The sequence below is a fragment of the Hippichthys cyanospilos genome, chromosome 20 (assembly GCF_059441005.1).
Source record: "Hippichthys cyanospilos isolate Australia breed blue-spotted pipefish chromosome 20, RoL_Hcya_1.0, whole genome shotgun sequence".
In the NCBI taxonomy this organism is placed as follows: Eukaryota; Metazoa; Chordata; class Actinopteri; order Syngnathiformes; family Syngnathidae; genus Hippichthys; species Hippichthys cyanospilos.
The window spans coordinates 4,314,357-4,337,700 of NC_142388.1; the positions used below are offsets into that span (position 1 = coordinate 4,314,357).

Below are 23,344 nucleotides of genomic sequence, written 5' to 3' on the forward strand. Positions count from 1 at the left end.
AAGAAGACACATTACTCTATCAACGGTGCCACAAGAGTTTTTTTTTTTCTTAAATTGACCAATTTTGTCTTCTATCTTCTGCTCTGCCATGCATAACAGGAAGTTATCAGTTTGTGCGAAAAACAACGACTGTCAATCAATTGGTTTGGTTTGATTCATAACAGCAACAACTTTCCCGACTCTGTTTCCATCTTAACTCTTCTTTCAAAATTAGCAAGGCTGGCTTGCAATCCCTCAAATTTGTCCTTGCCCTATGTTGTGTACAGTTTGAATAGCCGCCATAATCTTTTCCACTAAAGGGGAAAAGAAAGAGGCTTTGCTCTGGAGACAATGAAGTGCTGGTCCACCGTGGTAGCGACGGGCCAATAAAAAGCGTAATTGGATCTGTCAATCAAACATTGGTGCAGTGTGGGAGGGCAGAGGTGTGGGAGTGGGCCGCACCACGGAGAAAGTAGGAAGGACGGACAGAACTCTGCACAACAGCATATATTTCTTTTCGTCCAGGTTGGAGAACTTGGCAATGGCGGCAGAGGTTGTGCGTCTAAAATCAGTGGTGATGATCTGTTCATTCAATCCACATGGGATAAAAATGAAAACAAAACATACGGCATTTTTGGTTTGCATTTTAGGGTAACTCCTGGTGGATTATTTAAGTTTGGTTTTAATTTTGTCACTAACTCATCTACTGCAAGCCTGATTAAACTGGATTTTTGATTTATATTGCTGTAAATTGCAGTGAATGAATTTGAACTGGTGATGAACAAACGAAGCTTCACGAAGCGTCATTTTCTCAAAACGAGTCTTAAATTATTCACGGTCAACCCAGTAAAAAAAAAAAAAAAAAAAAAAAGATTTTTGCTGTCTATAGTTGGTATTATTAATTAATTAATTGTTTTTTTCTGGCTCCAAGTGACTCTCACCTTCCACTTCCTGTTCTGGCATTATCCAATTAGAATTACTAGCAAGCCATAGTGTATTACTGGCCTTATGTGATCCCATGCACCTTTTGCTTTAAAAAAAAAAAAAAAACAACCATTGATTTCTTATGGTAACTGCGTTCTGTCTTATTTCAACTCATTTCGAGCTTCACCACCAAAAATATAAATATACCTCTTCAGAACCACCACAAACTGCTGTATGTAAATTAAAAGTGGATTTATACACATTGAGCAGACTTGTGTTAATGGCTCCTTATGCAAACAGTGTTTTTCTTTTTCTTTTTTGAGGACAATTTTCACAGCCAATCGAGACACTCGAGAAAAACACGACGTTCATTGATGGGGGGGGATTCATTATGTGAAGAACCCAAAATAAAGTGGACAATGCAGCTTGCGACAATAAACTACTTTTCCCTTTGCATTTGCATCTAAGTGTGCATTATCCAGATGCAAAAACATGCAAATTTCTCTTTAAGTACAAGCTGTTTGTTATTGTAGTTAGAAGAACTGCTGAAATTAGAAACCCACTTAGAATCCCACCAACAGAGACTTTAAGTGCACCTCTCATCCTTTTCCTAATATTTTTTCCTCAAGAAACAGGCACCTGTATTTTTTTTTATTAATAAGGAACTGTTGAATGATGAACTTCATTTGTTACCGCGTCCTACTGTCCCCGTTTCACTCGCAGATGGTTTTAATATGATATTAGACAAAGATATAAGAGGAAGTAAACCCTAATGGACTCTAATGGGTAATATATCGAAGGTTGGCCTTATTAAATGTTCTTGTAATACCAAAGAGCATTCAACACGAAATAGGGGTCGGTGGGTTTAAGTGCTATGTCATTTTAAATCGTGACTCATACCTTTAGTGCAGCTTAATATCGCCAGGGTCGGCTTGGTGACAGTTAGCCACTCTGAAACGGTGTCCCTATGGATCTGTTAATGTGTGTTTGGTTCTTTTGCGAGCCTATTTTGTCATGAGAAACAGTCCCCTAGCTTCTGACTTCAAAAAGTAGGCAATTAAACAGATTCTCAGAAGGGAATTAAAACAAATGGCTCAGAATACAAGTTGTTCCCTATCACCACCTGGCTCGCCGACATATTTTTCCTGTAACTCTCTCGTATACCTTAAAATATAGTTTTTAAGGGACGATTTAAAATCCTTTGTGATTGTTTGAGACACATAGCAGATAATACAGCTGCTAAAAAATATATCTGGATGCAGATGATTGTTTGCAACCTCTCCAGGAAATAGAATTGGGAAAATACATTGCACCGTATTTTTTCAGTGTAGCCCAAGTAAGTGTAACTTTAGATTGACTTTCTGCCACCAGATTGTCATGCGAACAAGCGTCTATTCAAAAACAGACCTTTGTTTTACCGGAAGGCACAGAATTTTGCAGAGTGGTCAGCCATATTGATAAAATTCATGAAAATCAGGTTACAGCCGCAATTCTGCATTTCCCATCTACAACGAAAACGTAGTCCAAATGTCAATGATAGAATAATTTTTTACCAACTACAAGCCAGTTTACCCTTAAAATTATTTGGAGTTTTTTTGGTTTTTTGAGTACAGTAATGCCAAATGATTTTGGCCTCACCAGGCCCTTCGCTCATTTTTTTACTCCAGTTTGAAAGTAAACTGATCAACATCAGCTTGCACACTGATCATAAAACACTGCTCAATTTTTTTTTTCTGAATTTTTGACTCTATGGAACAAACCAGGAAGTAAATCAAAAAAATCTGTTTATTTCCTGTTTATTTAACTCATTTATTGCCACCCCAGGCAAAATGGATCTTTGACGTGTATTGCCGTCAATGGCAATGAATGTGTCAATAACAGGATCAAATTAAAAAAACGTCACATGAAGCCCTAGTGGGAAATATTTTTCCTCATGTTCCTCCTTCTGTGTATTCCGCAGGAGCAAGGCAAAATAGGCGTGACCTTCAACATTGGGACGGTGGACATCAGTGTGAAGGAGTTGACGACAGCGGTAAATGATGGCAAATACCATTTGGTTCGATTCACCAGGAATGGAGGAAATGCAACCCTACAAGTGGACAACTGGCCGATCAATGAGCACTTTCCTTCAGGTACGCTTTACTTTATTTATGCTCATTTCTTCAAACTTAGTGGATGGAGGTTTATCAATTTTTAATCACTGGACACCACCATTTTTTTAACCCTTATGTAATATTTTGACCATTTTTGGTCATTTTCTTGGCAGTATTTTAGTCACGGAATGGCACAATTCTAGATGTGTGATAACTAAGTGGCTGTGCTATGTTGAATTTTGACATGTCACCATCTGGGTGAAATTTCATCTCCTTAGTGCCTTTTTTCAAAATTGATGTGAAATTTGATGTAAAAATCAAAGGATTGGACAAAACACAAGAATTAAAACCTGCGACTAAGATTACAATTTGCTTGTAAAATGTAGCCAGCGAAATGTTGTGTCTATTTTGTCTCAGCAAGACTGCAAAAATAACTGCTAAACACATGCGTCATCATTGGAAAGGCCAGGATGTCCTCTACTGAGGACATGGGGGCTTAGTAAGGTACCTCCAATGAGTCAACGTTTTGGTGTGCATCTACACACCGAAAACACACGTCCACTACAGTGGACACAATTGAATAAGCTGAGTCTTGGGAAGATGCAAGACCAGGAGTAAACAAATGAAAGTTTATTCCTTTGACTTCCCTGCAATCTCAACATGCCTACAGCAATTTCCCAGTTGCATGCCATCACCACCAACTGGGCCCCATCTACCCGTGGCGTGACCTGGCACACTCCTTGTAGTTTGGTTCGGTGCCATGCAGGTGATGTTAATCCCTTCTGTCGCTCGCTTTATTTTGCCATTGGCTGTCGCTGGCATACATCAAAGAGTAAAAAAATATTATTTGCAGTACATAAATAATACTGCTATTGTAGGACTAGGAAAATATGTCAACCAAGTCGGGTAGGTCAAGTTTAAAAATCGGACGACTATCTTTCTATGATTATATATAGAACCATGTTTGCGCCGCTATTTTCTACATGGAGCTTCCTTGCAGATGTTCGCAATGATTCAATGGTGGCAAGGGAGAAAGACTCGCTCCAACCCAAAAAAACTGATGATAACATGTCTGGGATCGTCACCAACTAACAAAAGAGTGCCAAAAAAGAATGTTGATGTACTGCAAAGTGGAAAAGGCATGCCACTTGGTGCACCAACTGGTGGCTGAATGACTGATGCTAGATGTGTGCTTAAAAACACTTATTGATTTAGTAATTAGCGGACTTTAAAGACAATTATTAAAGACAATATTAGCACATTGGCCTTCCCAAGTAAAGGAAAGAACTTTCCAAAAAGCACCAGGGCTTCATTATCCAAGAATATAACCCGTCACTTCAAACAACCTATAGTGTCCACCAAACATGCCCAATCTGCTTGTCAAGAAGAAGAACAGGAAGTTACTGACCCAATAGTCGCTAACAGGCAGTTCCTCTCTCAAATTTACTCCAACAGATTTTTTCTAGTGACTTTAAGGACATTCTTACAGTTCACTTATACCTTATGTTTGTAGCTAAATAGTCGTTAGCGTTGGTTGATAATAGTAATCGCTAATGCTAATCGCGATACCTAACCAGTTAACAAAGACACATTTTGTTGGTGTCTAAAAATTCTTACGAATGGAAGATAATAAATCATTACAGACCAGTCATATTCACTCATTTTATCTTATGTTCAACCTTGGTACATTATTTAAAGTACCGTATTTTCCGCACTATAAGGCACACCTAAAAGCGTTAATTTTTTTAAAAAGCCGATGGTGCGCCTTATAATCAGGTGCGCCTTATTTATGGATCGATATTGAGATTGGGATTCGTAGGTGGGGAATGAACTGATAAAGTTTTACCTGTTTCTTTCGTGTGTTTACAGTTGAACAAGGTTGCTCATATTGTCATTGAGTTATTATGCTGTTGAGAGTTTAGAGTTAGTATTTGAGTTATTATTGTTATTACTTTGACTATTACTATATCGTGATTGAAAATGTTTTAAAATTTGACATTCATGGAGGGTGCGCCTTATAATCCGGTGCGCCTTATAGTGCGGCAAATACGGTAAATAAATAAATTGGAGGGAATGACTCCAGTACGATGGTATAATCAATACAATCGAATAGGATCGGATAAAATAACGTGATTTTCACTTTTTAAAAAAATGATTAAGACGCATTCCTTAGGACTTCTAGGATGTTGACCCATTTCAGTTATCCTTGTACTTCACCTACATTTGGACTGACCCGTATATGTCTTGGATGGCCTCTTAGCAAAGGATCTCACCATTTATCAGGATAGCATGGTTACAAAAAAAACAAAAAAACACCAGTAATAGGCCCCTTCAAGCCATTTCTCCAGAGACAGGTCCATGTTCCTCAGATGTACGTCGAAACGGGCATTAATTTGTCAGAGCCCGTTAGACCGCCGCCACCTTTTTAATGATCACAAATTGCTCTCCGCATCAATGCACCGCGGTTGTTTTCCAACCCCCTCAATATTCCGCTAAATGCCCACTCCGAGAGGCATATGACCGTTCGCCAGCTGGACCTCACACGCAAACGCACCTCAAAAGACTTCTATGGTTTCAACTTTCCAATCAAATCACCCCCATGATGAAATTGATATTATTTCTTTCCACCTGAATGCATCGGAATTTGTTTTCTTTCTTTGGCAACAAGTCATTTGCATAACAGTCAGTGATAGTAATTACACAGCCGGTGATTGATTTATTTTTTTTTCCCACTTTATCCTTTGTAAAAGAATCTCATGGGTAATTACATGTTGTGATGCAGCGTCATCGACCGATTCTTCAGATTGGGTGTTAAACATGAAGGCGCTCGATAAACAGTTACCAGATCGAGGAATAGAAGGACAAAGGTGATGCTTGATTACTTAGGTGTTTGCACTCCGATTGGGTTATTGCAAGTGTTTATTGAAAGTGGATTCATCAGAACTTTGAAATTCTCGGAGGGTTGAATTGCTTTTTTATTTGGTAGGGCAAACAGGACTAAAACACGCGCGTAGATTTAGGTTTGCAACCTACTTACAAACTTGTATCTATGGAGTGCCAAAGTTAATTCAATAAATGTACCATTAAATGATTAAATAAAAATTTTCGGTAATTAATTCAATATTTCTGTGCTCAAATAAATATTTAATTCATTATTTTAATGTGGAATTAAATAAATCAATGTTTTATTAAAAGTCTTGATCCTAATTTAAATTTTCAATTATATTTAAAAAAATATGGATAGTTTTTGGATCTAATCAGTTAATTATTTTACAGTTCTGTGTTGCAGAGTTTCATGAATTTATTTTATCTGTCAATTTCTCCCGTCAAAGTTTGACGGGCAGGTCCTAACACCTGATTGGTTACCTTGCCCTTTAAGCCTTCTTTAATTTAATGAAACATTTCTTTAAGTTTGGCACGTTCAGTGCAAAAAGCATTTTTGAATGACTTATATTTAAAAACATACCATCTGTGTCTGATTTTTTTTTTAATATTTGGAACTAAAACAGGTTGTGATACATCTTTTTTTTTTGCTCTTCTGCTGAACATTTATTTCATTGTAGAACTTTTGCATGAATAAATTTAACAAAATAAGAACTTAAATGATTTGTACTTTAACACAATATAGCAAAAAGTTATGTCATATTCCAATTAATTTTCCAATAATTTGAAAAGACAGCTGTAATGCTCTAGTTTCGACATTACCCTTTTTTTTTTGAAAAAGAGAATCCATCTGCCATTTTTAAACATTCAGACTCACAGTTATTTATTTAATTATTTTTTTTACCTTTTTCAAATCTTTTTTCTCCCATTTCCATAACAAAAATAAATAGTTGATGCTGCACCTTGATAGGGTTCCTTTTGACTGCCTTTCTCGTCGATGGCACTCTAATATCAAAAAGTGAAAAAAAAAAAATGATGGTACCCCCAGGTATACGTGTACCCCTATTTAAGAACTATTTAAGAAATTACACCTTAGTCACTAAATGTAAATTATTCAAAACAAAAAACATCTTCAATCCTCATTGTATCTCCCAAAGATTAAACAAATATCGGATAAAATATTTCAACACGAGTCATGTATAGTAAAATACAGTCCTGACCTCAATTAAAGATTTGGATTATACTCTAGTTCTTTAATTTAGTTAATTACAATAAGAAGACATCATCATGCCAAGATTTAATCAATAGAACACTGTAAAAGAACACTGTAGCGCCATTGGTAGGTGGGTGGCGCAAAAAAGTAGGTCAGGTTGTTGAATTTTGCACTCTCACAGCTCTGAGATAATGTCGCGGAATATACGATGCTTATAAGTGAGGAGTAGTAATACATGGAGGCAGAAAAAGGCGGATTTTCTCCCATTTTCGTTCACGCTCTGCTCTCTCCCTTCATTGGATTTGAAAGTCTCTAGAGTAGGCGTTTTTGAGGACAATTCCGAAATGGGTAAAATAATTGGAGACTGTTGTGTAATGCTTAAAAAAAATGTACACTTACCAAGGGCACTAATGGAAATGAGTCATATTTGTATGGAATAATTGCTTTCCTGCGCAGACATGAAGGGATCAAGAGGGTATAGTTTAAAAAGGAGTTCATGGTACGATTCGGCGCTAGCTCCTGTTTAAATTGAATTTGCTTTAATGTAACATATCGTTGGGCGGAAATCTCCAAATCCTTTTTTCCCGACTATTACCATTGCATCCTGAAATTTAGGGTTAGGGTTAACCCTAACAATAACCTTAACCCTAACCCTAACCCAAAGAAATGATCAAGACTTTAGATGAAATCCGCATTATGGAGCGAGATATATATGAACATTTTACTCATGGGTTAATACAGTAATTTCGTGACAGTTTATAGGCAGGTTCCACCTCAAGTCTGGTTGAGTGCGCCGCTGTGGGAGTGTTCACAGCCAAGTTCCCTTTTAAACGCGGCGCACTAGTCACACATTAGAGTCTCGACACGGAAGCGCTTCTGCAGCTATCGTCCCCCAAGAACTGTGCGGCCCATTAAGATAATACGAAAAATGTAAAACCACGAATCGGAGGTGTTCAAATATTTATTATTAAAAACAATGTGTTAGTTAGATCAGCCGTCTCCCCTGCGCCGTTCTTCTGATGTTCTGAGTAGGCGTAAGGTTTACATCGGGGATGTCCCAAACCTTTGGCAAATAGAGCCAGATTTAGGTGAAAATGTTGCGTTATTCATCCAAACCACTTTTTTCAAATGTAACCTTTTGATATATATATCAAGATTCTTAAAAACTAGGTATCGTGGTAAAGCATCGTCTCAGACAAGTGATCATTCATCTCTACTCTCCCCGTGGAAAGTATCGGTTATTTCCAGTGGTTCTAAGCGGCTTATCCCAACCAAGGAGGCCCATATTAAGAAAATGCGTGTTTTTTCAAAGTGCGCTGATCTCTATTGCAAACACGGCAGCACACTGTTTCACCACGCCTTTGTTTTTCGATGCCAAGCAGCCCGTTTTTAAAATCCTTCCTAAATCCACAGGACAAATAAGATTATCCATGTCTCTGACACAATCACACGCTCAGATCTCCAAGAATCTTTATCGTTTCACAGCTACTGGATGGATGATGAAGTTAGGAACTCACTGGCTTTGGTTTGTTGGAATGAGATGTGTGGGAAATTATAGAACAAGGAGCTGAGAAAAAAAAATGCTGTCAAAAAAGTAACGTATTTTCCGCACTATAAGGCGCACAGGAGTGTCACGGGTGTGTCAAACTCAAGGCCCGGGGGCCAAATCCAGACCCTCACGTCATTTTATGTGGCCCGCGAAAGCAAATCCTGTAAATTTCCATGACCCTTGAAAAACTTGCCATGTATAATAAATAATAAAGTTGCCAATTCACAATACAGTGGACCCCCGGGTTACAGCGTCAATGGCTTACATTTTTTTCATGTTACTGAGTTTTTTCGTCCCCTCTTTAAGGTATTTTACCCGCTTTGCGGCAAAAACAACTGTCATGACCCTAGGGGCTTGGCTGTATTTGCGGTGTTTCGTCTCCATCTGCAGGCGTTTTTAGGTAATTACACTTATTTTCAGTTGCCATCCCTGCAACGCGTATATACAAATTCGGGTCTGCTATTTGCTGTTGGCCGGCCTCACTCGTTTCAAAATGGCGGAACGGTCAAACTCTATCGCGAGTGGTTACAAAACCGAATTTATAGTGCATTAAATATGCAATCTTGCATGTATTTTTTGTTTTTTTGCTACAGTAACTTCAAGAATAAATCAACAATCTCTCATCCGTTAAATCTGATTTCAAAACTACTACCATCAATGAGTTGTGCACAGTAACAATATTACGAGGTGATTTAAAATTTTACCCCTTTTCGTCTTCATATTAGCTCAATTAGAGAAACTCCAGCTACAAAACGGATGGGTGAATCACTGCAGAATTCCGAAGAGAAAATAAAAGTGATAGACTGTCACAGAAAGTGAAGGTATCTTTAAAATAAGGTTTGGTTTAGTGTTATGATGTTTATATCTCCAGCTTTAGTCAGGAGCACAGTCCATCAAATGTGCTCATCTTCCCCAAATGGACAAAAAGCCCTCAGCCAATCACAGAGGCCATTTTTCACCATTTTGATGCACTCTGGCGTTGTGATGGAACCTCAGTGAAATTAATGTGTCGACCCCAAATGTGGCACTTTTCGCACTTCTATGTTTGCTAAAATGTTCTTACCAATAAATTAAAAAAAAATATGTGAAGATTTACTTCAATAAATACTGAAGAAGATCATATTTAAATTTCAAACTGCAGCCATCATATAACCTCTTTTTTTCAATGATGTACCCATTTTTTTTCAGCCACGCCCACTTGAACCAGTGCAATACTCAATTAGTTTCATGTTCCAATTAATTTGCTCTTATTACTTCAATACAGTATGTTACATATGGAATAATCATAGTGTTGAATGTATGAATTAATCAATGAAGGATATTTTTACCTACAGTATATGTGGTTTCTAACATAAATTCTTATCAAGAATAACACCCAGAACTTTAGTTTCTCTTGCCCTATTTATTTCAATGACGTCTATTTTTAAATTTAATTAAGTTCCGGCCTATTTTAGATCGTCCTCTAGCCGCACAAAGAAAAATAAAAAAATATATATTTGATACATGCTTTGGAAATTCTGGACGCCTGAAAAGAAAATAAAAAAACATGAAAAGGTTTTTGGTTGTGAATGAGTTTTGACTGTTTTGTTCTGTATTAAATATCATGGTTCGATTTTAGAGATAATTTATTTCATTTTAAGCATCGATTGCAATAAATTCTACTTGCCACCAAGATATTAGGCAAGTGAAAAAGGATGATTGTTCCTGTAACTCCTTTTTTAATTCCCGTTTTTGACTATTTTTGACCGAGATTGATTTCCTAACTTCCGTTTTCAGTTCTGCACTTGGCTTTTTTTTTGTGTTTGTTTGTCGCTTTCACTTCGCCTTGCCTGACTGAATAGTTTTGAATTTGTCTAAGGTTTAATTCAAAAATGTAATATAGAAATGTCTCTTACACTTTCAAATGGAATATTATAAACTTTCAATGACATTTGAGGAGAAAATCTTTGAAAAGCTACCATACTACTTTTTTTTTTTTCCAATTTAAACAATTACGCAATCATTTCAACCAACATTAGGCTATTCAACGAAAAGTGCTGTGAGATTTATCCAGCCATTCGCCGTTTTCAATCCAAGTGGAACTTCATTAATCTACTTTACCGAAGTCTGGGAGGGTTATATCTCTATTTTTACATTAGCCTTCGTGGATTTGTTCCAGTAGTCTAAAGAGCAACCTGTCCCCTTTTAAGAAGAAAAGTTATTTAGCTTTGAGTTGTGACCTTTGCTATTGCTTTGAAGGTTTTTGTTTTCTGGTTTAATGATCTTCATAAAAGTGAAGGCACTAAAACAGAATGATGGGGACCGAGTAGCTCCGCCGTGATACCTTTGTTAATAATTCTAGAACTTAAAGTCAAGACGTTATTTTGCATTATTATTTGTTGCATTTTGGTGATCCATTACAGTGGACCCCCGCTATACGAAATTAATCCGTGTCGGGTTGGGATTGTAAGGCGAAATTGTTGTACAGTAGGCAATAAAAACCTATGGTAATTAGCTAACGCATATAAAACCCTGCCTGCCCTGAAGCAAGGTAACAATCTGTTTTTGATAGTGGGGGATGTAGGTAGAAGTCCATACACTATCAGTCCCTGCAATCACTGCTTTCTTCTTTCCCAGGAACATGGCGACATTGCCTGTGATTAGGTCATTGTTATTCATTACATCATTAAAGCTCCAACTGAAAATATCCACGTCTACCAATATCCATGTTGCAGAAACACATATGGAATAACCTGTATATTATTATTTTAACACTAATCAAGTACATTATTACCATAATACTGCATCGTTTGTGCTAGCTGCTAACCATGTATGCTGTGCATGTGGTGCATTCAAAAGCACCACATAATCATCCATAATCATTTTACTCCTGAAAACAGCAGGATAAGTGGACTATGTATTTAAGCAATATGCATTTAACCAGTACAAAAAATGGTATATGTTGTTTTTTTTCCTCTATTCTCACTTTCGAAAGAAATGATCTCATTGCAGCAATTCTCTCTTCATGGTTGCGCATTAGCAATCATTCCACCATCTTCCGTTCCAGCATGCAAAGCGCCACAACAAACGAATGTTTCAAAAGCAGGTGGTGTCCAGTGGGAGTTAGCGTACACTGATTACCTCCAATTAGGTTGAGAAATGTGTTAATGGATGTCTACCTCTTTAAGTGATTAACGTCCTAATTGCTTGTCTTGTAAAACATAATGAATATGTTTTTAGCTTGTTTTGCAGACTTTCATGTATATTGTGATTTTTTTTATTACTTGAACTACTTTTTAGCTCACTTGATCTTCTGTCAATGTTCACTTGTGAATATTCTTCCCTAAAAAACAATCAAAATACAACTTGTTTAAAAGAGCATAAATATGTCATAAAAATACATAAACAAAGATAAAATTCTTCTAAACCACTGTATAAATGTGTTGTTGCCATGTGTGTTGCCAACTCTTTCAAACTGTTTGTTAAACTTTAAGGCAACAGCGACATTGAGCGCTATCAAATGGCAAATAAGAAAATCCCATTCAAATATACCCGGCCAGTAGAAGATTGGCTTCAGGAGAAAGGTAAATGTCTGTCCAACTTCTCCAGTCTCCATCTTTGATTTGCTCTCATTCCATCGGCTTGTTCCCCTACGACCTCCGAGAATGGAAAACCATCCCTTAAACCTTTTTTTAAATAAACATGTAAAATATTTAATTTTTGCTCTTCCCTCCATTCTTTTTTCTTTATAATTTACCCTTAGCGATCATTGTGTCCTGTCTTGTCGTCATCTAAAACTTTGTTTGTCTCCGTATAACCAGTTAAAGGGACTGGGAAGGGAATAGAAAAAAAAAAAAATCCCCCCCTCACTCCCTCAGGCTTTCTTTTCTCAGCATAATCAAGTTTATGACTCGACATAATAAGGTTATAAACGACATATAAAGTTAATTGCTCAAAACCAATATAACCCGATGATAAAGTCCCTTTAACAAGTGCTAAAACATGTCTAAAAAAAAATACCATTAACTGCTAGTGCCTGCATGATTGCACACGCTATTTCATTTTTGCCTTTGTGACATGAGCATTTTGTCCCCCCCCCCCATTCTATGTCCCCAATGTATTAATGGCGTGCACACAACAAGCTTGCATTCTACCAATGAGCTTTCTAATTGCCAGCCCTATCTTGTATGAGTCAGTGTATTTTCATCTCATAATGAATGCATGGTGTGTTTTCACAGTATTTGGGCGTATCATAATTACTTTTTTTTTTTTCCATTTGACATGGTGAGTTTGTATTGCTCATTTTTTATCGGAAGACCTAATATGGTTGTTTATTAAACCTTTTAACATATGAAACCTCATTTTTGTGCGGAGAATGTTAAGAGTGCACAATTTACTCGCCATTTGTTTATTTTTTTATGTGAATGTGTTATATTTTCATGCAATATATTGCATCTTTTATTTTTAGCATCAGGGCTGGTACACTCACTAGACACTATAATAGGGACACTTGAACAAAAGTAATTTGAGCTTCAACTTAACATTGGTAAAACAAAATGATACAGTATATATATATATATATATATATATATATATATATATATATTAGTGTTGTGAAGTGATTCTTTTTTTTCATTAATCATTAATTCGTATTTGTTGTTTTTAAAAGGTGTATATAATATGATATAATAAATTTAAATTAATAGCATTATATATACTTACAGTATATACATACTAATATATATATACAGTATATATATATATATATATATATATATATATATATATATATATATATATATATGTAAATTAGTATTTATAAACTGCATGTATATATAATGTTATATATACTAATATATATATATTAGTATGTATATACTGTATGTATATATAATGTTATTAATTTATAATTATTATATTATATTATATACACCTATAAAAACAATAAAATATGTTTTTTTGTAATGTAAGTATGTATATGCTATATAATTTATTTTAAAAATGGGTGGGTGTTACTTTTTAGTTTATAATTTATATTTTATAACATGATCTTATGTTAACTATATAGTTTATAGTTAATTTCTTTCTCAAAGGCAGTGATTGCTTTATTATATTATGGACTGACGCAGCTTTTGTTTCGGAACATATAAGATTGTGCAGGTATGTCCAATGAAGTGTCCAGTGAGTGTATTTTAAATATAATTGGTGATGCAGTTGTTATAAAGCAGATTTTTCATTTTACGCCATTACACTTTGCACATTCACATCCATTTTGGCAATCAGCTTTTACAATGAGTATTTTTTATTTTTTTTAATTCAAATACACATCATACAACCATATAATTCAGCTCCTCCTATCCCAGGCCGCCAACTCACTATCTTCAACACCCAAGCGACTATTTCCATTGGTGGAAACGACCGCAAGCGGCCCTATCAGGGTCAGCTCTCTGGCCTTTATTACAACGGCCTCAAAGTCCTCAACATGGCCGCCGAAGGCCACGCCAATATCAAAGTGAACGGCAGCGTTCGTCTGGTGGGCGATGTGCCGGCCAGCAGAGGCGGAGCACGCACCACCACATCGATACCGCCCGAGATGTCCACCACCTTTATCGAGACCACCACCACGCTATCCACGACCACCACTCGCAAGCAGCGCTCGCCGCCCACCATCCAGGTAAGATGTCCAATCGAAACGCCTTTCACAAATCGCCCCACGGCAATCAACTTCAGTGGACGAAATATCAAAGTCATTTCGCCACATATATACCGTATTTTTCGGAGTATAAGCCGCGACTTTTTCATCATGATTTGAGCCCTGCGGCTTATAGTCCAGTGCGGCTTATCTGGTGGTTTTTTCTACCGGTCAAGAAAATGTGTTTTCAAGGAGTCACTTTATGGAATTAATATGAAATAGAACTGAAAAGATGTGAATCAATGGCTGTGCTCAAAAGACTTTTAAAATATATTATTAAAAATATAAAAAAAGGTCCAAATTGAAAACAGTTTCGGACTTGTTAATCTGATATGATAAAGTATATATGATCGTATATATAAATCTATGATTGTATATATTATTTATTTGCAGTGTGTGCAATGTTCACTAAATTAATCTATTAATTAAACAACGGGAGACGGAATGCTATCGAAATATTGATATCGAGTTTGACATGCGATTTAACGCAGTATTCTTTTGGTAATATCCATCCATCCATTTTCCATAAATATAATGTTAGGACTAAATATGCAGGCATGTTCAGTCTGTTAAACAGAGAATGTTGCACTTGGTAGACAATTGAGAAAAAATATATAAAGAAAATTTAAGTTTCATATTACCTGCGGCTTATAGTCCAGTGCGGCTTATCTGTGGCAAAAGATGATATTTTTGCACAATTTTTTTGCTGCTGCGGCTTATATGCCGGTGCGCCTTATAGTCCGAAAAATACTGTAGACATGTACACTTATTAACAGTCATTGCATGTTTGGAATGTGTTCAAGTAAAAATATATTTATATTTGACGATGTTATGACCCTTTCAAAGTCAGCCCAAATATGGTGAAAGGAACGCCAGGCTAGTGAAAAATCCCCAGACACAACAGAGGTTTAAAAAATCGAATAATCTTTTATGCCGTGTTGATGCAGTTCCCTCATTATTAAACGCCATACTAGTTGTTGTTTTTGCGAGAACTAATTTCGACTTAAAACCCCGATTTAAAAATTTCTATACAGCACCTATACACATACTGTGTGTGTGAAGAAAAAGCCGTACTAAATGTAATTTTTGAAACACATTTAAAGACGATCGCATTTTTGTAAGAGCCACCCCCGCATAGTTTTGCCAAAAATACAAAGCTTTTCCCTCCACGGGGTTCCTATGAGGCGTTTTGGTGTCTCGTTGCATGCGCTGTTGCGACATCGCAGTCGAAACGAATCGTGCGTGCGATCCGTCTGTTTGTCTCTTTTTAGTTGCTCGCTCGCAGCTTTGATGGCAGCTTTCCGGCTAAGTTTTGTGGAGTACTACATGTTTTGCAATGCGACAGTCAGTAAACACAAAGTGTCTCCTTTACTGTTTTTGTGGCTACGGCGGGATCGGAGTTGAGCTGCATTACGCGCCGCTCTACTTCTGAGAGTTTATTATCTTGTTTCAAGGAAAGAAGGATCAAAACAAAGTTGCAGCTTGTCTTTATTTATTTATTTAGTGTCTCCGGCTGTCTTTTGTCAGTCTGACTCCCAAGCCAATGGATGTTGCAGGGGTGCTCAGAAAGTAATCAAGCAATGTGGTCATTTGACGCTCTGGAGAGAAATTGAACAAGCCGTTGTTCGTATTAAAGTAATAAGTCTCTTAGGGCTGCAGGCGGGGCTGGCAAATAGGTTGGACTCAAGGTAGCATTCACTGCTTGTTAGCCTCTTGACCGCCGCAACAGATAGCTTGTTGGTGGTTTAGAATACAGGTGTCAAACTCAATGCCCGGGGGCCGGATCCGGCCCGCCACATCATTTAATGTGGCCCACGAAATGCTGATTTAACTTGGCAACTGTCATGACCTGTGGGGTTGGCTGTGTTTATGTTGTGTTGCCTCCCTCTTCAGGTGTTTTGAGGTAATTGCTCTTATTTTTCTGTTTCTGCTGATTTAACTTAGGTGCACCAACTGATGTTACAACCTGTGGCACGATGCAGCTTATACATGAGAAATATTGATTTTATGTTAATTTATTGTAAACTCAGTGCTAAAAGCAAAACATTTTTGGATACAGGTCAACATCCTGTGGCATTATGGGAACAAATATTATGTTTTTCGCATTTAGCCTAAAAGTATGCTCAAAAGTATTTGCATATTATGTCTGAACATTTTCAACTATGTTCAAACATGATTGTACGTACATTAGAACAATTTGTAAATATTTTGAAACATTACGGCTTCCCTGGCTTACGTTTTTTTCACGTTAGGAAGTGAAATACTAAATTTTTTCGTCCCTTCTTTCTGGCATTTTTCCCTCTTTACGGCATCAACAGCTGACATGACCTGTGGGGTTGGCTGTGTTTATGTTGTTTTGCCTCCCTCTTCAGGTTTCTTATTTTCTGTTATTTTTCTGCTGATTTAACTTACCTGTACCAACTGAAGTGGCAACCTGCAGTCCGGTGCAGCCTATAAATGACAAAAATTGATTGAAACAACAACCGGAAAAATATGGTACGTTCGTCATGTAAATGTAAACTCAGCGCTAAAACTAGAACATTTTGGTATGCACATCAACATCCTGTAGCATTATGGGAAAAAAATATTATGTTTCTCGCATTTAGTCAAAAGTATGCTCGAAAGTATTTGATATTATGGTTTTCAACTATGTTCAAATATAATTGTAAATACATTTGAACAGTTTGTAGAAGAAGAAGGCATGCGCATCATTAGCCTTGCTCGGGAAAATAGCCATAACTAGCTCAAGTCACGTCACTCCAAAGGTAAATAAAATTTCGTTTTTCCTCTATATATTTTTTATTATGATGTTATTTATCTATATACATGAATATTATATAAAAGTAGGACTCACTATACTATTTTGTTTCCAATTTTTAATACATATATAACATTTTGATGTTTTTGCCTGGGGTTTTATTCCCATTCGCTAATTAGCATAGCTTTCAATTGCCCCCCCATACGACGATTTTACCTTACGATCCCAACAGATTAATTTGTATGGTGGGTGTCCGCTGTACTTGTAAATATGTTCAAACCTACTTTCAAGTACGTTCAAATAGTTTACCTGTCAAAAATGTTTACTCCACGTCGGCATCTCCACTTTTCCATAGACGTGATTTAAGTGCAGTCTCAAAATTCACTGATGTCTCGCTTGACATGCGCCATGACTCAAAATGTTTCTCTGCAACATTGTGTCATAATTTGATGTACCCGACCAGCGGCGCATGACAGAAAAAAAAAACAATCAGATTTGTGTGTGACTTGAACCATATTGTTTAAATCCAGCCATAAAGAATCCTCAATACCCAAGATGCACCATCACTTGGTGTGTGTGTGTGTGTGTGTGTGTGTGTGTGTAGTAGACCGAAACATATATTTTAGTCCCCCCTTGCAAATCTATTTTCAGTCCACTTCACAAACAGGAGCCATCTTTGTCTCTCAGGTGAGATTTAGCAAATCCCTCAATGGCTACGATGAGCGCCGGGTGGCAACAGCCAATCTCACGCTTAATTAATGATCACTCCCAGAAGGAACTGAGGAAAAAAAATGTTTTTTTTTCTTCCCGCCTCTTCTTCATTGTTGTGTTATGTGACTTATCTTCGAGACAAATGAAGACACATAGAAAAATGTGGTTTCTTGCTGCTTTAATGGCATCATATCCTGGGTGCCAACTCATTTGTGTCCACCGTTGTGTCCATTTTGTCTCATCCAGACAACAACGTTGATCGCCAACACATGAGACATCACTGGAAATGCCAGGATGTCCTCAAACTGAGCACGACTGACACACTTACTGTATTAGGGCAGCATTAATCGGTCAAAAGATAGAGACAAATGTCCATTACGGTGGACACAAAAGCCATATTTGATGCCATTGATGGTATAAACGTATATATATATATATATATATATATATATATATATATATATATATATATATATATATATATACACACACACACACACACACACACTCGGTACTACTCGGTAAACACAAAATAGAAATAAAACAAACAAAAAAATAAAGAAATAAATAAAAATGAAATATAATAGTATATCATTTATACTATACAGTGGGCCCCCGGTTTACGAACTCCCTCATTTACGAACATTTCGACTTACGAGCGTGGACCGCGGCGTTTTTTGTCCCCCGCGTTGCACGCATTCACTAATCAACATAGGTTTGGGTTGCCCGTCATACGAGCAGTTCGAGTTACGAGCGTAGCCGCTGAACGGATTAAGTTCGTAACACGGGGGCCCACTGCATATATAAAATGAAATAAGTGCCTGGGGTCAAAATCTGGATTTAAAAAGCGTAAAAAAATGTTTTTTTCAAAAATGATTATTAATGAACTTGATGATCGATGACTTTTCAATTCATCATTGCCAATTTTCCTTATTATTTAGATTTCTATAAAAAGTCGTTTCAAAGAAAAACAAATTGGGAGACCGGTGTCGCAGAATAAATAGTTTTCCTGCTCCCGCTTGTGTGATCTTTCACTCGTGTGATCCTGATAGTTTGTCACTTAGTGTTGGAGCACCAGCAGCTCACTGCAGGTTGATGAAACCGCAGGGGCGTCCATAATGGACGTCCCCGATGTTTCTCACAGCTTGCACACAACCATAGGAAACGCTTGTTTGCGCGCGTGTGTTTGTGTGTGTCTCGTCGGCCGACACTCGCGCAACAGGACGCCGGCCCAACCGGTGCCAAACAATCATATTGCGGTGTTTTTTTTCTTTTGTTTTTTATGACTAGCCCAAGCTCCGGTTAGTGATGGTCTCGCCTCATGCTGCGTTGACTCTTCAGATTTCTGACTGGTTATACACGCGTCCAATTAAAATGCAAACCTCCAGTGGAAGCAAATAAAAAAAAAAAGTGCCAAGATAAGCCTGAACACATAGACGGTGTTGACACCCCACTAAGCAAACGGATAAAAGCAGCTAAGTGTAACATAGCACTTCAGTGACGGAAATCTTAAATGGCCTCCTAATTATGCTGCGGATCTTCTGGAATAATTGTGGATTAAATAAACCCCCCTCGCATGTTATTTGGGGAATTTACATCTCAAATCCAGGTTGTTCTTCTTTAAGAACAGATGACATCTAACCCACAGCAGGTGCCAGCACACTTACATGGATTATACAAGTGGAACAGTCACTTATTAAATCCTGTGCTAAGCCTTTATCCGCAAAGTTGGGAATTAGCAATGAGAGCCTATTTGCTATTTGGTCTTTAATTGACCTTTTTTCTCTCTGTAGTGTAATCATTTATAATCACTTTTGCATAACTAAAACACATATATATATATATATATATATATATATATATATATATATATATATATATATATATATATATATATTAGTGTTGTCAAGTGATTAGTTGGTTGGTCATGAATGAAAATCAACCCCAAAAAAGTGTTTGTTTTGTTTGTTTTGCTCTTGTTTCTTTTCGTTGTTTGTGTCTTATTATTATTATTATTATTATTATTGTTATTATTATTATTATTATTATTATTATTTGGCCGACTTATGAGGAAAATTTACAAATTAAGTGATGGTCATAAGTAAAAATTTACAAAAAAAAGTGTTTGAATTGGTTTATTTGTCTTTTGTTAAACATAAATACATCAAATTTATATATGTTTTGTCTCATCTGAGCCAAGAGGGAAAAAAAAAACAATTGTAGACCTACAATAAAGTTACGGTCATAAAAAATTCTATATTTGTTTTCTTTAGTTTTTGTTCTTTTTTTTTCAGTTAGTCTCTTTTGTTAAAAAAACATATTAAAATTGTTCCTTTTTATTATTTTGTTCACACATGCATACATTCCTGTGTTAATCTTCAAATATTTGAATAATACAACATGGTGTATCATTAGCTTGTTAATGCTTTTATATGATTCACTTTTGCATTTTTTTTCACCACTTCTCACCTTCAAAAACAGCATAGCAGGATTTCAAACTAATTGCAAAGATTATATGTGTTAATATTAGCACATATAGGAGATTTAAGATGTGGTTTATAGAATTTGCCATTAAAACGGGAAGATGGGGTGTAGTTTTTCTTCCTTTCCCGAGTTCAAGGTTATTGCGTCAGTATTTATACAATCATTTCACCGTTAATGATTACATTTCAACTTCCATCTGCTAAAAAGACAACAAATTGATTTCTTAATTTGCTTTGCATTCATTAAGAACCGACCCCAAATGGGACCTCTGGCAGAGTCGGAAGATGTGAAGCTTAGCAGTTTGTTATTAGGCCCTTGAAGTCATAATAGGCGTCCACTGTGAGAAATTGTGAAAAGAATTGAAGAGGAAGCACTAAACGGATCTCACAAGAAGGAAGTGTAAGGATGAAACTGCCCTCTTTCACGCTTGAGGGTTTGACAAGCATGCTAAAAGATCTCAACTTTTTTTAAGCTTTAACCCTTGTGCGGTATTTTGATCATTTTTTGGGTCATATTCTTACATGCCCTCGCAGTATTTTAGCCAAGAGATGGCGCATTAATGGCAGTGTGGTCACTCCATGTTGAAGTTTGACATGTTGTCACCGCCTGGGTGAAATTTCAGCTCCTTGGTGACTACTTTCATTTTTTTCCTTCGATGTAAAGATTAAAATAATGCACAAAACACAGAACCAGGGTTAAGTAAATTAATTGATTACTTTAGCATTTATCTACATAAATTAAATTATATTAATTGATTTGATACTATGCAAGTAAATTAATTGATTACTTTAGTATTTAATTACTTGCTTGAAATGTTCAATATTTAGGCAAGATCGGCAAAATAACCAGTTAAGATGTTTCACCTTAACTATAATACACCATCATGTTCAATACAGGGGACGAGAGCGCAATCAACAGTCACGTCCACTGGATGGTTTCATCATGCTTAACATAACTCTGAAATGTTAGATGTCAGTTCTCATTTGTAACTGCTTGCCCTACAACTATAGAAGACAGTTTCATTAACATTAGTCAAATTTTAATCTGTCACATACACTACAAGTGAAACAAGGTATTGCTGAGGTTGAATTGACTTTAAACATCTTTAATTGGGGGATTAAACAACTTCTATCTTGCATTTCCTGGCCAAGAGTCAGTAGAGAAAAGATGCAAATTTCATCTGCAATTATTGGTTATTTGAAACGCATCCCAGAATGCTTTTATCAGCAAGAAACGAAACCGGGACTAAGACAGGGAGCAACTACAAATGAATCACTGGCGGTCAGCTGTTTTATAGCTTCGAATGCCAAGTAGTGAATTGAACCAACACAGTTCATTCACTCAACGAGTGACACTAAAATATACCTTCACTGATCTCCTATGACAAATTTGTCTCCAAACATCATATTTCCAACCGACTTTATGGGGTTACACAGAATACAAAAAGAATTGGAGGCAACGGGAGGATGCCGGTAAGAAAAAATAAACGACTAAAGCAAACAAAAGAGTGCTCAAATCTGCAGTGTTGGTTTCAGCTAAATTGGTTATGTGGCGATTATTTCTCTTTTTCTCAAGGATCAGGCAGGCGTATACAGCACAGCAAGGGCTACCGGCACACAGAAAACTCTAATTGCCCCGAGGCCAAAGGCAGCCACTTTCAAACAGGGTCGTTCGTCTTCTCCTGGAAAAGGAAATGGTCTTCGGCCCCGATCCTTAATCACCCCCCTGCCGCAGCGTACAAGGTCATCAGGGAAGCCTGGCGACAAACAGACTTACTCACACACGCTCGCCGGAAACGGACAAGCCCCCGGCCCTCGGTTCGTTCCCAAATTTGAGGGTACGCTTCTGATGCGCCGCTTTCTAAAACTGTGTTTCAAAACAGCATCTTTAAAAGACATATGCCAAAATCGACATCAAGCGATCGCGCAAAGTCAGAAAATTGCTGTGAAAAAAAGCAACTTTTCCACTAAATTCTGCCGAGACTCCGTCGTCACGGAAACTATAATGAATGGTAATGGTATGCCAAGAGAATTTGTCATTATAGTGTTTACAGTTTCAATGGTTGTTCATTTTATTCATGCACTGCGGAGTTGAGTGTTTGTGAGACGCAACAAAAGTCATTTATATTACCCCGGGTGTAATGTGTTTGCTAAACTAAAGAAATAGCTGAATGAAAAATGCGGAATAGTTTATGAATGATAGACAATCACCTGGAATGAGTTGAAGGCTTGAATCTGACGAGAAACGGTAAAAGGCGATTTAAATGGTGAAAATAATCTCATTTTTGGTAAGTAGGAACTGTTGGAACAGTATGAATCGATCCCCCCCCCCCCAAAAAAAAAAAAAAAAATTAAAAAAAAAAAAAAAAAAAAAAAAAAAAATATATATATATATATATATATATATATATATATATATATATATGTGATATATATATATATATATATATATATATATATATATATGTGATATATATATATATATATATATATATATATATATATATATATTTATCTATATATGTGATATATATGTGACCTATAGTCCGAATATTATGGTATTTTCTTTATTTTGTTGTGATTTATTTCAGAGCAATGTGGAGGTTTTCCCTAACTCATTCAATGCCAGGGACATTGTTTCACGTTTTTTTAAGAGTCTGGACATTACATCCCAGATTACATTAAGTACATTAAGGAGGACCTCAATTTCCAAACGCTTGAGTACAAAATCGTTACTTAAGTATCTGGGATTGAACATCTGGACTCTTATAAATACCAATACCAATACCAAATTGATAGTTCATTCAATGCCAGGGACGTAGTTTCACGTTTTTTTTAAGAGTCTGGACAATAAATCCCAGATTATATTAAGTACATTAAGGACGCCAATTTCCAAACGCTTGAGTACAAAATTGATACTTAAGTATCTGGGATTGAACATCTGGACTCTCATAAAACGTGAAAATACGTCCCTGGCATCGAACGAGTTAATAGAAGGGCACCCTGTGATTTTGACCAAGTCCGTATGAAATATGTAAAAGTTCAAGGTGACGAAGCAGCGCCACAGGGAATGTTAAGAA

At 36.6% G+C, this 23,344-nt stretch overlaps 1 protein-coding gene across 12 annotated transcripts in view; it reads left to right on the top strand.

The window, feature by feature from the left end:
• The window catches only part of nrxn3b (neurexin 3b), a 257,192-nt gene that overhangs the window by 208,830 nt on the left and 25,018 nt on the right, over positions 1–23,344 (top strand). For 11 of the 12 annotated variants that reach the window (XR_015863763.1, XR_015863764.1, XM_088402884.1 and 8 more), the window contains 3 exons: positions 2,864–3,035; positions 12,115–12,204; positions 13,984–14,294. Coding sequence is in view for 10 of the 12 variants with exons in the window: in XM_088402884.1 (XP_088259010.1) it covers positions 2,864–3,035; positions 12,115–12,204; positions 13,984–14,294 (573 nt within the window). In the remaining 2 variants the exon portion in view is untranslated. The remainder of the gene's footprint in view (positions 1–2,863; positions 3,036–12,114; positions 12,205–13,983; positions 14,295–23,344) is intronic. The other variant, XM_088402893.1, reaches the window with a different exon arrangement.